The 20,818-nt window shown below is 29.9% G+C and overlaps 1 protein-coding gene and 2 pseudogenes across 1 annotated transcript; 1 reads left to right on the forward strand and 2 right to left on the reverse strand.

The window, feature by feature from the left end:
* Positions 1-1,272: 1,272 nt before the first annotated feature.
* On the reverse strand, positions 1,273-15,428 carry LOC149886467 (uncharacterized; annotated as a pseudogene).
* LOC149886468 (uncharacterized) lies at positions 5,966-11,445 on the reverse strand. The gene is made up of 10 exons (XM_090092689.1): positions 10,685-11,445; positions 8,736-8,915; positions 8,481-8,589; positions 8,197-8,276; positions 8,057-8,098; positions 7,726-7,777; positions 7,567-7,655; positions 7,219-7,460; positions 6,882-7,035; positions 5,966-6,099 (listed from the first exon to the last, which is right to left on the reverse strand). The coding sequence occupies exons 1-10, from the start codon at positions 11,304-11,306 to the stop codon at positions 5,966-5,968; spliced, it is 1,704 nt and encodes a 567-aa protein (XP_089948815.1). The 5' UTR covers positions 11,307-11,445.
* Positions 15,429-18,121: 2,693 nt separating the features above from the next.
* LOC145195280 (uncharacterized) lies at positions 18,122-20,253 on the forward strand (annotated as a pseudogene).
* Positions 20,254-20,818: the final 565 nt, after the last annotated feature.

Consider the following 20,818-nt stretch of genomic DNA (forward strand, 5'->3'; position numbering starts at 1 on the left):
AGGTTAATAATTTTTCTAACTATGCCTAAACAAGTAAGGTGCATATAGTCAAGTGGGCGTTTAGAAACTAACCAATTATTTAATTCTAACAAAGGCGACTGTCTATTTGGTAAATGGTGGTCCTCACCTTTTTGCCTAACAAAGTCATCATCGGTTCTAAGAGATGCATGCAAATTTGGATATGTTATTTTATTATCAAGTAAGCGCCTTCCTCTGTACAACGTTCACAAGCATTATAACCTCCATGCTCCTTAATTTGCTTTATATATGATCGTGCTGGTGTACCACAAATAATTGCATTCACTACAATAGGATAAATTTGATCAAAATATCTCACACCATTTTGAAGTAAATGTTTCATTTCAATGATAAAGTCATTTAAAAATGTAGTGATACATAAAGTCTTGGATGATCCAGCATATAAGCCAATAATAAAAATATCTGCTTTGGTAATTCAAGGACAGTGCCTAATATTGGCCATAGCTGCATACGTGAGCTGCGAAATAATGGCAAACCATCAATATTTATATTCAGAGACAACTTTTTTATTTCAAAAGTAGTCAGATTTAATTTTTTTCTTGAAGATGTGACTATTCCATCTTCAATGCCAAAATGGTAATAGTTTCCGTCAGGAATTTGATTAATCTGTGCACTTTTAGGTGTTTGTAACAGAGTTCTAGAATCCTTTGATACAGATAAACCGGCTAGCCACAAAATATTAATTAGTGTTGTTACAGCTGCAAGAGAAATGTTAAACGACGTAGCCCAGTCACGTAAACAACTGTTAATGTCTAATTCACTCTCATAATCAGATAAATCATTTTCACGCTCACTTGTTTCATTATTTGAGTCAAAGCTTTTATTTGAGTCATTTTCGTAATAATGTGGAATGTAAGAGTCAGCATTTATTTGTAATTCAGGTACAGTATCTGTGCATATTTCTGGGTGATATGTATCACTAGCGTTATTAGCAATTTCAGGCAACTGCAGTCCCATAGAAGCTAATGTTGCTTGGTAACTCGCAAAATCCTCACAACTAGTTTTGTTTTGGAGATTTGACACAACTAAATCAAACGCTCTTTTATTTTTTTTTTGTATAGTTCTAATGCTGAACACCATAGTGATGCCTTGGTGACAAAATAAAACATTGAAACAGCCAAACTTTCCCAGATGTTCAAATTTATAAATAATTTAAATAAATGTTTAAAAACTAACACCCTGGGAATACCAGAGTGCTAGCTGGCTAACACCCTGGTATACCAGGTTGCTTAACTAGCCCAATGCTACCACGTTAACCATGGAATTCTTAACGTAATTCTTTGGTATACATGGTATTCCATTAAGAATTATACCATTGCACGGTATAATTCCTAATATAAAATTTAAAACTCATAAAATTCAATTACCTTTTATTTTTTAAGTAATAGGAGAATATCAATAAAAATTCCCAATATTTTGTAGACCAATAACAGCAAAATTCCCAACACTATAAAAATGTGATAAAAAGTATATTCCTAGCTAACACCCTGATACTATATGCTTATTGATAAACTAACAATAATACTTTAGCTAAGAAATGAATATAAAATTATGGAGTAGCTGTAAAGTGAGAAAAAATATAAGAAATGCATCAAAGTTCATCAGATACACAAAATTGTTGCATAACATATATATAATTGTACAACTATGTGCAAGATGAAACTGTCAGCACTACCTAAACCTGTGTGAATAAGCTGACTTTTTTTGCAGGTATCTGATTTCTCTGACTCTTCATAGTTTTCCCTGATCTGTCAGTTATCCTAAATTCAACAGTACATTTAGCATAATTTAAATATAAAAAAGAGCAATATAAAACAACAAACAAATAATAAATAGCAATAAACTTTATAATAATAATCAACAGAGAAATTGAGCCGTCTAAATACTTACTTGTAAATAACGATTAATACATTTTTTAAAAAATTTACAAAACGTAATGAAATAGTGAAATATTATAAATAAGTAGGCTCTTTTTAAATGCTAATTAGGAAAGTAATGAAAATTTGAAACACTCGTGTGTTTTGAATTTTTATTACTTCTCTAATTAGGATTTAATAAGAGCCTACTAGTTTGTGTAGAACTCAAAAAGAGCTTATATATTGTTGTGTGCTCCATCGCTACTCAATAATAATACTAAAAAACCTTATTTTAAAAAGTTCTGTACAGAACTTTTTAAAATGAAGCTTGTAGTATTATTATTTTATAGCGAAAGAACACTCAACAATATTTATAAACAAAGTTTTATAATGAAAACATATTTTTTGATAATTATTATCATAAATTTGTATACTTTCAAGTAAAAATTGCCAATATTTTGCACAAAAAAAAGTATGGACAAAATTATAAAACAAACCGCCTTTTTTAACTAAACCTTATATTCAAGGGCTACCCAAATGGGGCCCATTTATACAAAGCCTGCATAGGGCCAATATGGGCAAACCAATAATGGCCCCTATAGGACATGTTAGCTGGGGAAGGGTGACCAACGACACGATTACAGAAACAATCGCAAATAAAATAAACGCAAAATATTGGTTGAACGGAAACGACCTGTTCTTGTCTCCCAAAGACAAGGTGAAAGCGCTGCCAAAACCTACAGCCCCAATGGATCTAAATAGAAAGTTACAGTTTTAAAATAAAATATAACCTTTATCAACATTTTCGTACAAACAAAGAGCGTTTTTTTTTTTCTTACCTTTAGCCCAATAATTTTAAATAAACAGTCGATAAGGTAATTCGAAAGGTATCCGTGATATTTATTTTTCGGAAGTCTTAAAACAGTGACTTGCAGTTACTAATATTAGTAACATTATAATGGTTCTTTATTTGATGAAAAATCGCTTACACTCCTTTTAAAGAATGGAAACATGAGACAGATGGAGCAGCAAGTTTTGCTATAAAACTACACTTGCAAGGGTACAAGAAGAATATAACAATGAAAGATTGTTAAGTTCTTTCATGAATTAGTTTATTTTTCGAACATTTATTTTACATCAGTTATCTTTCACAATAGTTATTTTTCAAACGATTGATCAACTCAATCGGAAAGTTGATATTACTTTACAGTTATCGTTCGACCCTTTGAAAATTTACAGGGCGTAACAGGTTCCCCCTCCCACTCCCCCTCCCCTAAAACACACAATGATAAATATTATTTCTTTTAATAACACTAAAAACACTTTAAATTCATGATTTTGATATTTAACGAAATAATTAATAGAAATTATTTGTAGACTTTAAAGCCGAGGTTTGTTAGGTGTGGCTTTGCAATCCACTGCAAATGTTTAATATACCGCAACTTATGTTAATTCACGAACTTTGAAAATTACCCTCATAAATATAAAAACTAGTGCTTCACCTTCCAACAGAAAACACAGACATCGAATGCCATTAGCTAGGCCCAGCAATTCTGATTCAACAGAGTTATTTATAAACATATTTACAGCAACAAAGCCTGACATAGCTATGTGCACAATAACTTGGTTAAACCACAAAACAACCTAAAGAACTGTTCTAAATCATATAAACAGAAAAAATTTTAAATAGTTTTTCAGTAAAATAAAAACTTCTTGTCATACAACTATATCTCAGTATATAAATTTAAATGCCCTTTGAAAAATATTACTTTTATATAAAACGGAGTTATTTAGACAATGATCCCTCAGAGCATTAATCATAACTTGATAATCACAGCGAACCTCTTTTAACTAATAGTGACTTATATGAGACATAATATTTTACAAAAAAAATGAAGTTATTACTTTTTTTGTTTAAGTTTATTTAAGTCAAAATAACACCTAAATATTCACCAACTATTAAGGAAACAGTTAAGTATCATCCTTTGGGTCAAATTTAAGTACAAATCTTTTTTATTAATATGGTAATAACATGTTAACAAGTTTTAGACAGGTTTAATTCTAATGCAGCAGACCTTTTCCGAATTTATCTCAACATATACATTATATAAAAAATCTTAGTAAAAATAAGCATTAGTCACAATAACTATTATGTAAAAACACGAACTGATCTGAAGTATGAGTGGCATATAAATTGATGCTCTCTGGTGGAAATCTCTGAAATTAAATCAACTGTACTTGCCCCTGTAGCCAACTAGCCCCATTTTTCCCCATATAACAATAAGAGAACAAATTACTTCTTTTTTATGAGACCAATTAAAGGTATTAATGCACTAATGCACCAAAAAGCAGAGACGACGCCAAAAATATCTGCAGACATAGAAAGGGTTAGTCATCTGAGCAAGAGGCGGAACTGGATTACATTAATAATCATTAAAGTATATAAATAGTTTTCCTTTTTTTAACTAAACCGGTCAATCACCTATAATTACATGAAAATCACCTATAATCTCATGAAAAAGTATAGAATAGAGAAGTACCTTTGTAACATTTTACAGACACTAATAATGATAAGTTAATAAATAATATTATTAATAATAAAACAAACAACTCCATCAATAAGTTTTTGAATATTTGCTCTGGTGACAATACAACATAAACTTTGGGAATAAAGGTTTCAATCAAAGTTCAAGTTTCAAGTTTAAGTTCGTAATTTTCAATCCCAAATTTTCATTAAAATTCAATCCATAAACTTTTTTACTTTTAACTGTTTAGTTTTAGAAAAAAAATTTAACAATGAAATAGTCACAGAAAATACCGATATAGACGTTTTAGAATTTAGCATGTTTAAAACGTCAAAACGTAACTACCAAAAGGTTCATGCATGTTCAGTTTTGATTTTATCTAAGTTTCTGTTAAATAAAAATACAAATCAGCAACAACTTGTATTTAATTGCGAAGAAAAAAAACAAAAGCAGCTGCTTTATATGTAAATTAAATCGCTGACTTAATAGTAAAGATAAGAATAATTTTTGGGGAAATAAAGGTTTTATATCAAAGTATTTGAGAAAAAAAGGGATTTATATTGCACATAGGGAAATTTGTTTCTCATTTGAATGCTTTAGACATTATTGTAAACATTCACTGGTTTTTTCATATCATAAAATAGCAAAAATTAAAGAATTGGTAAAGTTTAATTCAATTTCCATCGAAATTGTAATTAGTAAGTTAAATGACGTATTTTTGTTAGAAGATTTATTTTTCATAAAAAATGGTAAGTTTTTTTTTTTTCAAGTTTTTTCGCATAATTTTTATACCACAGACAAAACTTTGATGCAGAAGTTTTCACCATTTTTTTCTTTTTCTTTTATTTAGGATGTATATCCCAGTTAAAAAGCGCACATGGGATACGCGTGGATTTTTCCATGTGTAACCCATGTGGGGATTATTATTTTGTCCCATGTGGGTTTCGTATGGTAAATCCCACATGGGTTTTATATGGTAAATCCTACATGGGATACAGGTGGAAAATACCACATGTTATAGATCTTAAATGCCACATATATTTTAATCCAAATGGTATAAAAGTAGTCAATACCCGATAAATGAAAGTCCGAATGCTTCTATGATAATTTTTAAAAATCCTTTAATTTAAAATTAATCATCAAAGCTTTCTAAAGCATATATATATATATATATATATATATATATATATATATATATATATATATATATATATATATATATATATATATATATACATATACATATATAAAACATTAAAACAATAAATTTGATACAAAATTTCACTTTAAAACGAATACCATTAAGATTGTGATAGTAATAGCATAAGGAAACTAATATTTATGTATTATTATATTATATTATAAGTCATTTTATAAAATAATTGATTTTATAAAATGAATTAAAAAAACTGTTTTTATTATATTTTAGTTTTTTAATTCATTTTATAAAATAAAAATATGGAAATAAATACAAATTATAAAAATCATGTAAGAATCATTTATTATTTCTAAATACTATATTAATGTTAGTCTACAAAGTTAAAATCAATTTAGGGCATCACTATGAGTTCTTTTGCGATTCGCACGTCCACCTCTGTCTCTCGAATTTATAAAATAGGTGGTCAAAGCTTGCTCAATCGATAGGTTCTCAGCATTACAATGCTTTTTTCTTACACTTTCTAAAGAGAAATATGACAAAATGATTACTTTTTTACCTAAATCATAGGGTCATCTATGCATAATGATGTCAGATGACCCGGTTTATTGAACACCATCCCCCTTTATCAAACTCGGTCAATTTTTTACCATCTCCCATTGAAAATGATGTCAGTTTTTGTTATCATATTATGATGGTATATATGAATTTTTAATATAATATTAAAAATGCTTATACAATCAATTTTTTTCTGGTTTAATTATACATTTATTCTCAAAAGTACTCAATTGAAGTAAAAAACAAGACATAAATTGTTCTTTCAGATAAGCAAATTTATTTCTGAATTTAAATTGTTTTTCCAATGATCTTTTTTGTAGTTTTAATTAGCAAAAGCAGGAAGTTTTATACCACATTGTTGATGTAAATACCTCTAAATTTAAATGTTGTACTTTTTTTTTTAATTCAATTTTTTAATTGACATTGTTTTTGTTTTAACATCCCCTCCCCATTGTCAATTATTGTCAAACATTTCAGTTCACACTGCCCCTCTATCTACTGGCATCGATTATGGAGAACCCCATAGCCTAAATATTAGATATATATATATATATATATATTACTTTTACTTTATTTACAACACCTTTTGATATGCAACAAAATCATACAAAGCTGACAATAATTCAGTTAAGATTCAATCTGAGTTATTGAAACGTAATAAATTTAACATCAAAAGAAAAGTAAAGCTGTCATCATTTAAAATGTAAAGGGTGTTGTCAAAATATGTTGAAAATATAATTAAGTTACCTTTCACTAGATCCTCAATCAAATTCATGGCCATTTTGCCATTTTTGCCAGATCTGTTTGTCTCTTTTGCCATTTCAGATGTAAAAAGAGACGACATCATTCGACTTACAGATTTTTCTATAGTGGCAGCATTAGAGTAACTGAGCCATTGTACCTATATATATATATATATATATATATATATATATATATATATATATATATATATATATATATATATATATATATATATATATATATATATATATATATAGAGAGAGAGAGAGAGAGAGAGAGAGAGAGAGAGTAAGAAAGTAAGTTATAAGTTAAGCTAACGTTTTTAAAAGTTTCAACTTACAAAGTTTTTTCTGATCTCAATGTCTTTTAATCTATCCACCAGCACTTCAAATTCCTCTCGAGACGAAATAACATTAAAAGTTATTTGATTTGAAATGGGCGTATTTCTTTCTTGAAGCAAACCTTTCACTTCCATCATAATATTTTTTAATTGTTTAATTTCGTACTCAATACTTATTAGGCGGCGTTTAACATCATTGATTTCACTACTGGTATTGGTTGACACACATTTAACTAGATTACCTTAAAAAAAAATTTTCTGAAGAGTCTATTGTAAGTGATTTCTAATCACATATAATAATATATAAATATACAAATAATATATAAATATAAATATATACATATATACCTTCTATTGCAGGATATGCATCACATGATTTTTCTTGTGAATGTAGCTTAGAAATTTGATGGTTAGCGGATATAGAGCTTGAATTAGAACTGAAAATATTATTGTAAAAAATAAACAACAGAATAGATAATAATCAAAATAATTATTAAGAATTATTACCTATTAAGATGTTTTAATGGAGGCAACGTTTTATTTGTTGTAAAAGGAAACTCTGTAATATAAAAACATAAACCATCATTATCATCATGATCATCATGATCATCATGATCATCATGATCATCATGATCATCATCATGATCATCATCATGATCATCATCATCATCATCATCATCATGATCATGATCATCATGATTATCATCATCATGATCATCATGATCATCATGATCATCATCATCATCATCATCATCATCATCATCATCATCATCATCATCATCATCATCATCATCATCATCATCATCATCATCATCATCATTTATTGTAATTTTTTTACCAGAGGTAACTTGAGAAAAGCTCAAAGAACTTTCATTAGAATCTAAATTGGAAAAGTTCAATTACATATCAAATATGTTGTTATGTCTACTTAACTGCCTAAATAAAATAAAAAATAAAACAGAAAATATAAAAAATTACTTGACATTTCTGATGAAATAGGGCAAAATAAACTATTGGCTTTATTTTTTTGTCCTTTTGAATTTTCTGAAGTCGATCCACTATAGTAAATTCATATATTTTTAATTTTATTTAATTCTCATTGTTTCAGTAAAAAAATGTAAAATAGTATAAAGCATAAAGCTTTATACTTTTAGTAATATCAACTTATCTAGTAACTGAATGTAAAAGTAGTAAATATTTAAATGAAATTCTGTAATAATATATGCCGGATTTAAAGACTAAAACTAAAAATATTGTATTACCATTCATAACGAGAAGTTAAAAATTTTTTTCTACTTTCTGGTGCTTTTTCCTCAAAAGAAGAAGAGTCTTCAGCCTGTTTGGCTCTTATTTTTGCTGTTTTTTCATCATCTAAATTTTTGAAATATAATTATAAAATAAAAGATTACTAACAAATTGCAAAAAAACTATTGACTACTTATTGTAAAAAACAATTGTTAAAAAATATAACGTCTATAATATATACAAATAGAAATTTAATTAAATTAATTACTGACCAACTGCTTCTCCAAGTATACGCACACCAACCAAGCTCCAATCATCACCGGGAATTTCACATTTGGTTCTCACCCTATTAATTTTTGTTCCTTTGTATGGGGGCCACCAACATCGTGTCTCTCCAACTAGCCAACTTTCGCACACATAATCTACACTGCCATCTTCCTCTATAAATTCCACTATGTAAAACGATGTCATCTTAAAAAATCTTTAATATTTTGTTTTATCTATAATAGAATCATTTTATTTATTAACTTTATTTAATAAAATTTATTAACTGAGAAGACTCTCAACTTCGAAATATTTATCAGGGCATTAGCCAGGAAAATATTTTATACTGCATTTTTGCGATATTGGGAATTTTTATTGTTATTGTTCCGCAAAACATTAGGAATTTTTATTGAAATTTTAAGTCATTGAGTTTTGGGAATTTTAAACCCATTGGGAATTCCGTGGTATACGTGGCACCATTGGGCTAGCTAACACCCTGTTTATGTAATTTTTTAATATATAGATAAATGTTAATAAATTTTATAAATATTGTTATATTTATAGAAATTTCAGGTTATTAAGTGATAATATCAATAAAACAATTTTTTAAATACAAATAAATTGCTGCTTATATTAATAACAACATCAAATTTTATTATATATATTGAGGCATAAAACTAACCATAAGCTTATTTTCCAAAATAGTCAATTGATGGAAAAGGAAAGATTATTAAAGTATTGTCACACTGTGAAAAAGCAACACATTTCCGAATTACTTTAGATTTTCTAACATGTCCTGTTGGTGGTAAATACACTCCAATATGTAACAAATTAAAAGATTGTGGATAAGAATAAAAATCTCTACATCTTTCCATTAAAAAACCTGTCCCAATCATTGTATTACTATCTAATGATTCAAGCTGCATAATTCCTTTTTCTGTTAAAAAAAATTGATCATTTGGATTTTTTGACCATGCAAACACTCTACAAGTTTGTGAATAATTCAAAATTCCAAGCTCATTAACTCGATTTATGGCCTGACTTAAAAGGTTTGAAGTGCCACGAAATCTTTTTCTTAAAACACCATAGTAACTTTCTGCCCAAAACGCAGACCAAAAGCCAAGATTGCCATACTTCTCAATATATTCAGGAATATGAAGAAGCACATGGACATTATAGACTAAATGATGCTGACCATATAAAGTTTTCATTCCAGAAACAAAGCTAATTAATGCTTCATTACCAACATGTATCATACTCTTCCAATTATCACAAGAAAAAGCATAAATAGCTAAGTGTAAAAGCATAAAATGATGGTATTCTGTTGAAGGCAGTACAGATTTAAGGGCTACAGGACCTACAAACAAAAGGAAAATTCTAAATTCAACGGCTTTCCATAACCTTATTTCATCAATCGATCGTGGGCGCCTAGAAAATTCTGATGGCAGACATTTTCCTAAAATACAAATAAAATTAGACAGCAAATTTTTACTTGATGAGATCAGTCGACTTTTTCCTCTAATCTCGCAACACCAAATGAGTAACAATCGACGCACATTTCCAAGATATATCAGGTGCATTGGGTCAGGTGGGAAACATGTTACCATTGGAACTATTGTGACTAAGGGAGACTCTCTCAGTTGGTGTCCGTTTTTTTCCAAATTTAAAAACTGTTGATCAGTTCGATGCACACCAATAGTTTCAGAAAAAACAACTTTTTTAAATTCGTTACAGTAAGATCCTTCATCTTGACAATAATCACAAGAAAAGTATCCTCCACATTGTTTTGTACCTTTACAAAAAGACCTGGCTGGTGCATCGCAAACAAAGAAAAGAATTTTAATTCTTATTTTTGGATAAATGGTTTTTATATTTTCAGACACTTGATTAAAATCAATAATGAATGGCAAAAAAAAATCAACTAATGAATCTGGCTTTGAAGAACCAATGTGTATACCTGCAACAAATGGTGTTTGATCTAGAGATTCATTTATTTTACAAAGTATAGGCCACATTGATTTGTTTGTAGAGTTTTGAAGCTTAACACCATCTACATTTATTGCTAGTGATATAAGAGTTTCTCCACCATCAACATAAACTTCCTGTTTTAATTTTTTATACTGAGATCCTTCAGGAATAAATTCAGCATTTAGCCCAGCATTAATTCTATTTTCTATATTATCTTGTATTCCAAAATAGTGATACAATTTGTTTGCATTGGTATAACTTTTATTAGAACATTTGATCTTGCTAAGTAAAGTGGTAGCGCAAATGGGTAAATTATTATCAGGACCAATAATTTTTAACAATGCTGAAAATGCATTTTTTGATATGTTATATTGTATATACCATAAAATAAGTTTGTCTTGTAATGAAAGCTGTTCTAAGTTAGAATTTTTTAAGTTAGAATTTTGGTCATCATCTTGACCTAAATTGTCTAAACTTTGGAAAAAATCTTCATCATTTGAAAAAATAAACTTTTCAGTATTTTCATAGTGAGTTGCCTCATTTGTAAAATCAACAGCAGAATCGTCAACTTGAGATGTAGTAGGTAAATCTGCAGAGCAGTCAAAAGGCATATTATCTTCACTTTTTCTAACTTTATTGACGAAATAATATTTCCTTTGTGACTCCTATAAAATATAATGTAAAACCTCACATTATTAAAAATAACTGACATTATTTAAGATCATTTAAAAAGAGTAAAAGAGAAAAAAGTATTCATTGCATCATTTTTGTATATGACATGTATTACATATCATGTTCAACAATAATAAACATTCTTACTGATTAAGAACTAGTACTAATTAACAAATTTGAACAAATAAATAAAAAATAGTGAAAAAAACAATGAACAAATAAGAAGTTTAATTTGAACTTTAACCAAAAATTGAATTTAAATTAATTGGTACTAATTTGTTCAAGCATAACCTTAAAAAACAAGTTTATATAATAAATTATATGTATGACTAGTTCTACATATAGCTAACTATCAGGATATCAGGTTATACGTATAACTATATGCATTTTGAATCATATTATTTTATTTATATATAACTTTAGATCATATTACTTTAAAAACTGGACCCAGTGTCTTTATTCCCAATAACACTGTTGTACTCCAGATTAAAAATAGAAAAGTTTCTATAAATACTCTGTTTTTGTTCCTCAATGTAGTTCGTAAGTCCCTGAAGTCTTAAGGACCTTATTATATCTAAAGTTAAAAGTTTAAGAGCCTAAAAAAAGTTACAAAAACCCATCTCCCCCTATTTTTTTCTTTTTTTTAATAAAGAAAATTGGAAATTCTTTAACCTCCATATCTGCATTTCTTTGTGGGACACTGCAGTGTCCCATGCATGCATGCTTGGTTTTTGACAACATTTAAACTTGCATCAATTAATTGTTTGCAGATAATATACTCAAGAACTATATTCAAATAACTATTATATTATCCTAATAATACGTTAATTTGCACAAATTTTAATCTTATTTCTATAAAGAAAGATAAACATTATTCGTGGTACTTACATACTTGCTTGCCATTCTCTAAAATAGTATAAAATATCTTTACACAATAGAAATGCAACCTCGCCGCAATGTCGATTTTAAAACTAAAATTTTTTTTTTTAGTTTCTAGCTTTCAAATTATAATTTGAAAGGTTTCTTGTGGGTTTCTTGCAGGATTTACGTGGGAACGTGGGTTTCTGGTTGGATTTAACGTGGGATTTAACATTTCTTGTGGGATTTAACGTGAGATTTAACATTTCTTGTGGGATTTAACGTGGGATTTAACATTTCTTGTGGGATTTAACGTTTCTTGTGAGATTTAACGACCCTGGTATCGATTAACGTTTCTTGTGGGATAAAACGTGGGTTTCTTGTGGGTATTTACATGAGAACTATAATTCCCATGTAAATCCCACAAGAAACCCACGTGGGATTTCCCATGTAAGTAAATACCATATGTTTCCCACATGTAACCCATGTGGGAGTACCCACATGGGTTTAAAGTGACAAATTTCCATACGGATACCACACGGGAAAATCCGTCCCACGTAAATCCCATCAATCCCACACGAAACCCACACAGTACCCATGTGGGACGCGGTTTTATTTTTCACTGGGATCATGCATATATTAGTGTAATTAGATTCCTGTAATTTAACAGTAAGTAAAAAAGTTATTAATACTGTAAAAGTACTTCGAATTTATTGGAAAATCTTTACCAACTTCACAATACTCAGTAGACTTTCCAAATTTCAAACATCAAACATCAAGAAGATCTTACCTCATTGACTAAAACAGTTTGAGCAATAAACATAGAAATTGAAATAAGTAGATGCAGTAAACCAATTTCAGATGGTGATATTCCTGGACCCCCTGCAATAAATGAAAACAATCAAAGCCAAGTTTAAACAAAGGACAAAACTTATTCCAAGAGTAAGCGATCAAAATGTAAATGCAAACATGTATAGCGACTAAAACGACTTACCATACTGAACTGAAGTAACAGCAAATACAGGGAACAATTCTTCAAAACCAATGGTAAACACAGAATACAAACCATAGAGCAAAGCAGAAAGTAGAAAGTCTCTATTTCTAAATTTAAAAAGGGAAAAAAGAATTTTAAAATATTTTAAAATAATAAGAAAAATGATAAACAGAAATAATCAACTATTTTTTTCACTTGAGACAAATAATAAATATTTTGAATTAGTAAAAGAACGAATCTAAAAACAGATTGTAGTTCATCGAGATGGACCAAAAACTAAAGTAAACACAAAAATAATAAAATTGTCTAACTTTTAGTTCTAAATATGTGTTTATATATATTTATTAATCCCCTTAATTCTTAAGATCAAAATATTATTTTTCTCTTAACATAAAGAGAGTTATTATTATTTAGACTCCACAATCCTGCCAAAACTGAAAGTTGCAATTTCTTTTAACTGGACTAAAATTCTTTTTTATAATCTTTTAAAATAAGCTAATTAAAAAAATGTTTTATGTAAGAGAAGTATCGAATGGCTTCCAAGTTTATAAAACTTTAATGCATTTTTAGCTTTTTCATGCAAAAAAAAAAAAACGTTGATTTTGTATATAATTTTAAATAGGTTAATGTACTTTAACATGAAAATTAAAAAAGACAAAAAAACATATAGTTGAAAGTTTTTAATGCCGTTAAAAACTTAATAACCATAAACCTTTAAAAAATAAAAAGAACACTCATCTTTTCTAAAAGCCTTCGGGTATTGCTCACAAGGAAAGCTAGATATTCTAAAAGTTTAAAAAACAATATAAAAACTCTTTGATTTCTACTAAAATCTTATGCTGTTTTTAGAAGTATTTTTTTTATCATATTGCATTGTATGCAATCAGATAATACAATACCGTCAAATGCAATCTATGCATCAGAAAGCATAGATTTAAAGTTATAACAGATACATCCTCAAAAAAGTAAAATAGACACACTTCAATTTATTTGATCATAAGAAAGTTTTTTCTTAAAATCTGCAAATATAATCTGTAGGTACAGCCTGTAAATGTAGTTTTTAAGGTTTAAAATATGGAAAAAAACTGTTAACATTCTTACCAGCCATACTGGGACTAACAATTAACCAAATATTGTATCCAGAGAATATTAAACCAATACCAGTTGCAAGGTTTGTGTCATCAGAAATATCTGACATTTAAGTATTTGCAATCACAAGAACTCCTTAAATGAAAAACACCATTTAAAATTGCAACTACTTAACATAAATGACTGAATTGAGAACGTAAAAATGTTTACATTTCACACATTCTGAAAATTTATATTAAAAGAAAATGGTGAAAAAATGAAAAACGCTTGATCCTTTTATTTTAAGAAGAGTTTTTATATTATAACTTTGCTTTGAATTACTTCTCTTCATTGAACCAAAGCTTTATCTGTTTAAAACTCGTTTTTTAGGCTACAACATTATTAGAATTTGAACTTTATTTGTATTTAAATTTCAATTTTAAGATAATTTTAGTATATTCCTTAAAACTAATTCCAACACTTAAGCTTAAAAAAGTATTGCAATAAATGACATGATAAAATTATTTGCAAAATTAGAAGAAATAGTAAACTTTAATTTATAAATTATAAAAAAATCTTGTTTTCCTCCCTTTAGCTTTACTGAAAGCAATTATATTTGCTTCAAGAAATATATATTCTATTTTTATTACTAATATAAATAGATTTACTCTTATTCTCATTTATAATTGAGTTGACTTTGGATAGTTGAGTTCTCATTCACTTACAGTAACCATTTTCATACAAGTCGAATGAAACATTAACTTTTCTCCAATTTTAAAAAACATTAAACGTTAAATTATATTTAACTTAACCTTAAATGTACTTTTAGAAAAATTAAATTATTGATTTCTCTAAACAGGGATTTTTGAGTTAACGTTTTTTGCCAGTACACAAACGATATATCAAATAAAGAATACGTAGAGAACCAAGTAAAAGGCTTGAGAAAAAGTGAAATAATAAACGCTTTTGGTGGTAATATGCAAACAAAGCATTTATTTCTTTTTACTATGATTGATGGAAAAGTTTGCAAAAGTGCTACAAATACGATTTCAGCAATGAGATGCTATATATGTGGGCAAACTTTAAACTTGGGCTATAAATACTGCTCGCCAGAATCAGATTTTTTGAATCCTTGCTGCATATATTGTATAAAATACCAATAAAAAAATGGCAAGCAAGAACAGAAGAAGAAAAAAAAAAAGAAAGCTGAAACAAAACAAAAATTTCAAAATGGCCTTTAAAGATGAATTAGGGCTGTTGGTTGGTATTCCTAAGGGTGGATTTGGGAACAGTAATGATGGGAATAAATCAAGAAGATTTTTCGCCGATCCCCTAACCGCTTTCCGCATCGCAGGGGTCGATATAACTCTTATAAAAAAATGTAATGTCATTACGGAAGCTATTTTGAGTGGCCATCAAATTAATGTAAAAAAATTTGAAAATTTTGCAAATGAGCCGGCCAAACTTTTTGTTGATTTATATGGGTGGCACCAAATGACGCCAACTATGCATAAAATTTTAAGACATGGCACTACAATAATTGAACAGGCTATACTGCCTATTGGCCAGCTATCAGAAAAAGCAGCCGAAGCCAGATAAAAAGATTTGAGTCTTTATCGGCAGAATCATGTTAGGAAGTCTTTGAGAGAAAACTGTAATAGAGATATTTTAAACAGTCTTCTGCTAACTTCGGATCCTTTGGTAAGCAGCATGAGAAAAAGATCCCAGAAAAAAAATACCGTTCTCCAGTGAGACAATAGGACTCTTGATGCTGGAAACATTAGAAAACTCACAAGCGATGACGATTGACGACATATCAGATGTTGATTCTAATTGAAAATGATTGCATTGACATTTACAAAAATATTTTATTTTATTTTGGATTAAATATTGGGCTATAATAATAAATTTAAATTATTAATTTCAAATTGTTTGGTTGTCAAACCATTAGCCCCTTGTAGCGGATTAACAATAGGATTTAATCCTTTAACGAAAATTTATTCATAACAACAGGTGTAACCTAAGGATTAAGCTCAGTGATAAAGAAACTCAGTATAGGTTTAGATGCATCTTTCAAGTGTGATTATCCTTTTTAGTATTATAAACTTAGTTATTTGTTATCATGCTAAATAGTTATAAAGTTGTAGATATTTGTAAAGTATGTAAAGTGTACAAAAATAAGTTTTTTTTGTTTTAAATAAGTTTTTTACATTTCTTTTGTGACCAATCGTTTTTAACACAATATAATAACCTTAAACTTCTTTTTACTACATTTCACATCGATAACGAACATAAAATAATTTTGTTCAACTTTTCAACTAAAATACTCCACTATGCAGCCCATCTATAGTTGAAAGAAAAGGCAAACATCAGTGTTGTAACTGTAAGACAACTTCCGGCCATAAGAAGAGATAACTTTCTTCCACATTTTGACAATAATTATTCAATACTTTGTCTAAGTTACAATATTTAAAAATATATTATGGATGTTCAGTGGAGGAGAAATATTAGAATCACCTTTAAACTTGATTGGTTTCTCAGGTTGAAGTATGGGATTTTTAGTTTTACATTTAGATCAAGTTAGCAATAGTGGTTTGATTTTTAGTAGCTGAAAAATACAAAAATTTTGTAATTTCAACTTACTCAAAGGTAAGTTTGTCTGTTTTTCTATCTTTTATACAAAGTACTTGCAGTCTGATGATGCAAATGTTCTATCATATTTTATCATGTTTTCAATGTTTGTTTTTTTACTGTAAGACAGCATTTGCATACCTAGCAGCTTTATGACATTAACTTTCGTACGTTTCATTCTAAATCTTTGAATAATTTATTTTGTATTTCTAATACTCACAAGAACCAAGCTCAAAAAAATGGGGCAAGAAGCCTTACTTAAACATAATTCATTCTCTTAAAAGGAGATTGAAAAGAAAGTTGGTATTCGTCTGAGAGCAACTCATTCTGGATGCATAATTTTTGTACCAATTAAGTTTTAGTGGTGGAATGCCGGAAAAACGGCTGCTGAACAATTAACAAAGAGTCAAGTTGTTTCAATGTTCATAGAAACAACATAATATCACGGTTATTTGCAGTTGAGTCTTGCGCCATCTCATCGAGTTAATTTTTTCTAATTGCTGACCAAAAACAATAACAGTTAAAGCTATATGATCTTTGTAAAAAAAGTAAAATAATCCAATAAAAAGTTATAAAACTGACTTATGTTATTCAATTTATTTTGCTCTAATCAGCAGCAATCCAAAGTTGGTGATCCTTGATCCTCAATAGACGTTTGAATTCCTGTAAGAACTTCTTCCTCAGTCAGTGAATAGCGAATCTTGAATGGACCAGATTTTATATCTTACGCAAATGGTGGACACTGTTGTAAAAAATGACCAAAAACTACTTTGAGCTGACCCGAGAAAACCGCTTTGACAGGGTGAAACTACAATGTTTCCTGACTCCAAAAATGTAAAATTTGAAATCTAAATACTTCGTCCAAGAAAATAATTTTGATTTTTAGTTTTTAGTACTTTGCACAATAGGGCAAAATGACAGCTTTTCAAATTTTGCATTTTTACAGCATTCAAAAACTCTCCAAAATTAGCATTTATTACTCTAAAACATAACAGTCTATATAGCAAGTATAATTTGTATTTATTTTAACTCAGAAGATAAAATTTTACCTACAATTTCATGGTTGAACTATATTATAAACATTTTGTTGCATCAAAGTTGTAAATAAGCTAAAAATTCCGGGAATAGGCAGTGAACATGTTTGTTTTAAGTTTTGCATCAAAATTGTAAACAAGCTAAAAAATCCGGGAAATGGCAGTGAACATGTTTATTTAAAGTGTTTCACTTATCAGTTGTGTGAGAAAAATTTCAAAATGCCAAATTTTTCAAAAAATCATGAAGATTGTCGGAAATCTGTCTGTGTCTTGTGTCTGAAGAAGTGCTCTCGAGAGTTGACACAGTTCCTTGTTGAAAAGATCCTCAAGCATTACCATACAAGTCTTGATTTGACTGATACCAGAGTGCCAAGAGGCATTTGTGACTCATGTCGAACAATACTTCGGAGAAAAGATGAAGGAAAAGATGTTAACCTGCCACCTTTGTTTCCTTTCTCATCTATAAAAGTTAGACCACCAACAAGAGATCAAGGTTGCAACTGTCTTATTTGTCAAGTTGGACATTTGAAGTTGAATGAGAAGAGCCCAGTGGACTATTCTAAACCTGTGGAAGATTGTACCCCTCAAAGATGTGGTGATTGTTTGAGTCTAGTTGGAAGAGGTCTGCCACATCAGTGCACTCCATTCACTTTTAGAGAGAATCTCAAGCAGCTAGCTACTGATGATCCACTCGCTGCAGAGCAAATAGCTACTCAAGTCATCTCTACTAAACCTTCCACACCTGGTGGTACTGCCAAAATATCGCATCCTAAAGGCGGCCCACCACTTAGAGTTAAAACAGGTGATACTTTTACATACACATATAAAGATGGCAGGTTCAGAGGGAATACCTTTAATTTTAAAACTTAAAATTACAAAAAGTGTTAATATAATTTCATTTTTAGGAAGCTCAAGTGCAAGAGCTCTTTTTCCTGAACCCAGCATCAAAACTGAAGATCTTGTACAAGTTCAGCTAAACACAGGACTGTCCAACCTTGGCATGAAGAAATTGGCATCAACCATCAACAGAGCAACAGAGTCAGTGACACCAAGATTGTGGAGACTAGTTTTCTAGCTAAGTTTGAAGCCATTGGCAAACAGTTGTCTGAGTTTTTTACTCAAACCAGCATCCAAGTTTTATCAGAGAGTAACTCCACTGACTTTGTGGTTGTGCATTGCAAGGATCTTGCCGAGCTTTTGAATGAAGTCCTGCTTTCTCGAAGAGTTTTCCAGAATCATATTGTCAAGTTGGGAATTGATGGAGGTGGAGGATTTCTGAAAGTTTCTCTTGGCATCATGGAGTTGGATTCTCACTGTGATTCAAGGTCACCACCACGGAAAAAACTTTTAACTCAGAGGACTGCCAAAGACAGTAGTGTAAAGCGTCAAATGCTTGTGGCTTTATCAGAAGGACTACCAGAAAACTTTGAAAATGTGAGGCAGATCTTGTCTTTAATCAAGTTAGACAAAGTCAACTTTGTTGTCTCATGCGACATGAAACTTGCCAACATCCTTTGTGGCCTTCAGAGCCATGCAAGTACTCACCCTTGCTCTTGGTGCAACACAGAATCAAAGCATCTTTCTCAATCAGGATCTTTGAGGACACTAGGCTCACTTGTTGCCTGTTATCAAGAGTTTGCTAAGTCTGGTGGTTATATCAAAAAGGCAAGATCTTTTGGCAATGTAGTGCATGAGCCTTTGCTATCTGGTTCTGAAAACAAACTCATCTTGGAGCTCATACCACCAATGGAACTCCATCTTCTCCTTGGTGTGGTCAATCACATTTACAAAGCCATGACAGAAGTTTGGCCCAATGTTGTCAAGTGGCCCTCAGCTCTCCACATTCAACAAGAACCATACCATGGTGGGCAGTTTGCAGGGAATGCCTGTCACAAGCTTCTCAGCAATCTTGACCTCCTTCAAAGAATTGCAGAGACTGAGTCTGCTTTTCAAGTCTTGAAAATCATTGATGCCCTTCGAAAGTTTAAGTCTGTGGTGACAGCATGTTTTGGTATGGTTCTGGAGGATGACTTTTCTGAAAAAATTGATCGCTTCAGAGACTCATATTTGGCAATCATGAACATCAGTGTGACTCCAAAAGTTTATGCTGTTTTCTTCCATGTGAAGCAATTCATTGAGATCAAAAGGGCTCCCTTGGGGATCTTTAGTGAGCAGGCAACAGAATCAATGCATCATAATTTCAGCTCACATTGGCAGAGATACAAAAGAGACCGCAATCATCCTGAGTATGCAAAGAGGCTTCTTTCATGTGTTGTAGACTACAACAGCAAGCATTTGTGAAGAATCAAATATTGAGAAGAATTTATTTTATGTACCATTTGCTCTTTATGTGTTTAGAATCAAGAGGTTGTTTTTATGTTTTGGCTTAGAATAACTAAAAGAATTATTTAAGAAAGTGTTTATTATTTCCATCTTGTTAATGAAAAACTATATCAGTCGTGTCAGAATAAACTATTATTCAAGTGAATTTTAGACAGTTATGTTTTGGAGTAATAAATGCTTATTTTGAAGAGTTTTTGAACGCTGTAAAAATGCAAAATTTGAAAAGCTGTCATTTCGCCCTATTGTGCAAAGTACTAAAAACTAAAAATCGAAATTATTTTCTCGGACGAAATAGTTAGATTTCAAATTTTACATTTTTGGAGTCAGGAAACATTGTAGTTTCACCCTGTCAAAGCGGTTTTCTCGGGTCAGCTCAAAGTAGTTTTTGGTCATTTTTTACAACAGTGTGGAAGTCCTAATATTATCCTACTCCACTGTACCCTAAAACTGCTCGCAAGTTATTTACCTGTTTATACTGCACTTAATTACTAAAATTTACTTAGTGCAGTTTTGACCACAGGTC

This window comes from Hydra viridissima, unplaced genomic scaffold (assembly GCF_058129835.1).
Source record: "Hydra viridissima isolate aposymbiotic clone 2 unplaced genomic scaffold, HvirCarnegie_v1 scaffold_7, whole genome shotgun sequence".
NCBI lineage: Eukaryota > Metazoa > Cnidaria > Hydrozoa > Anthoathecata > Hydridae > Hydra > Hydra viridissima.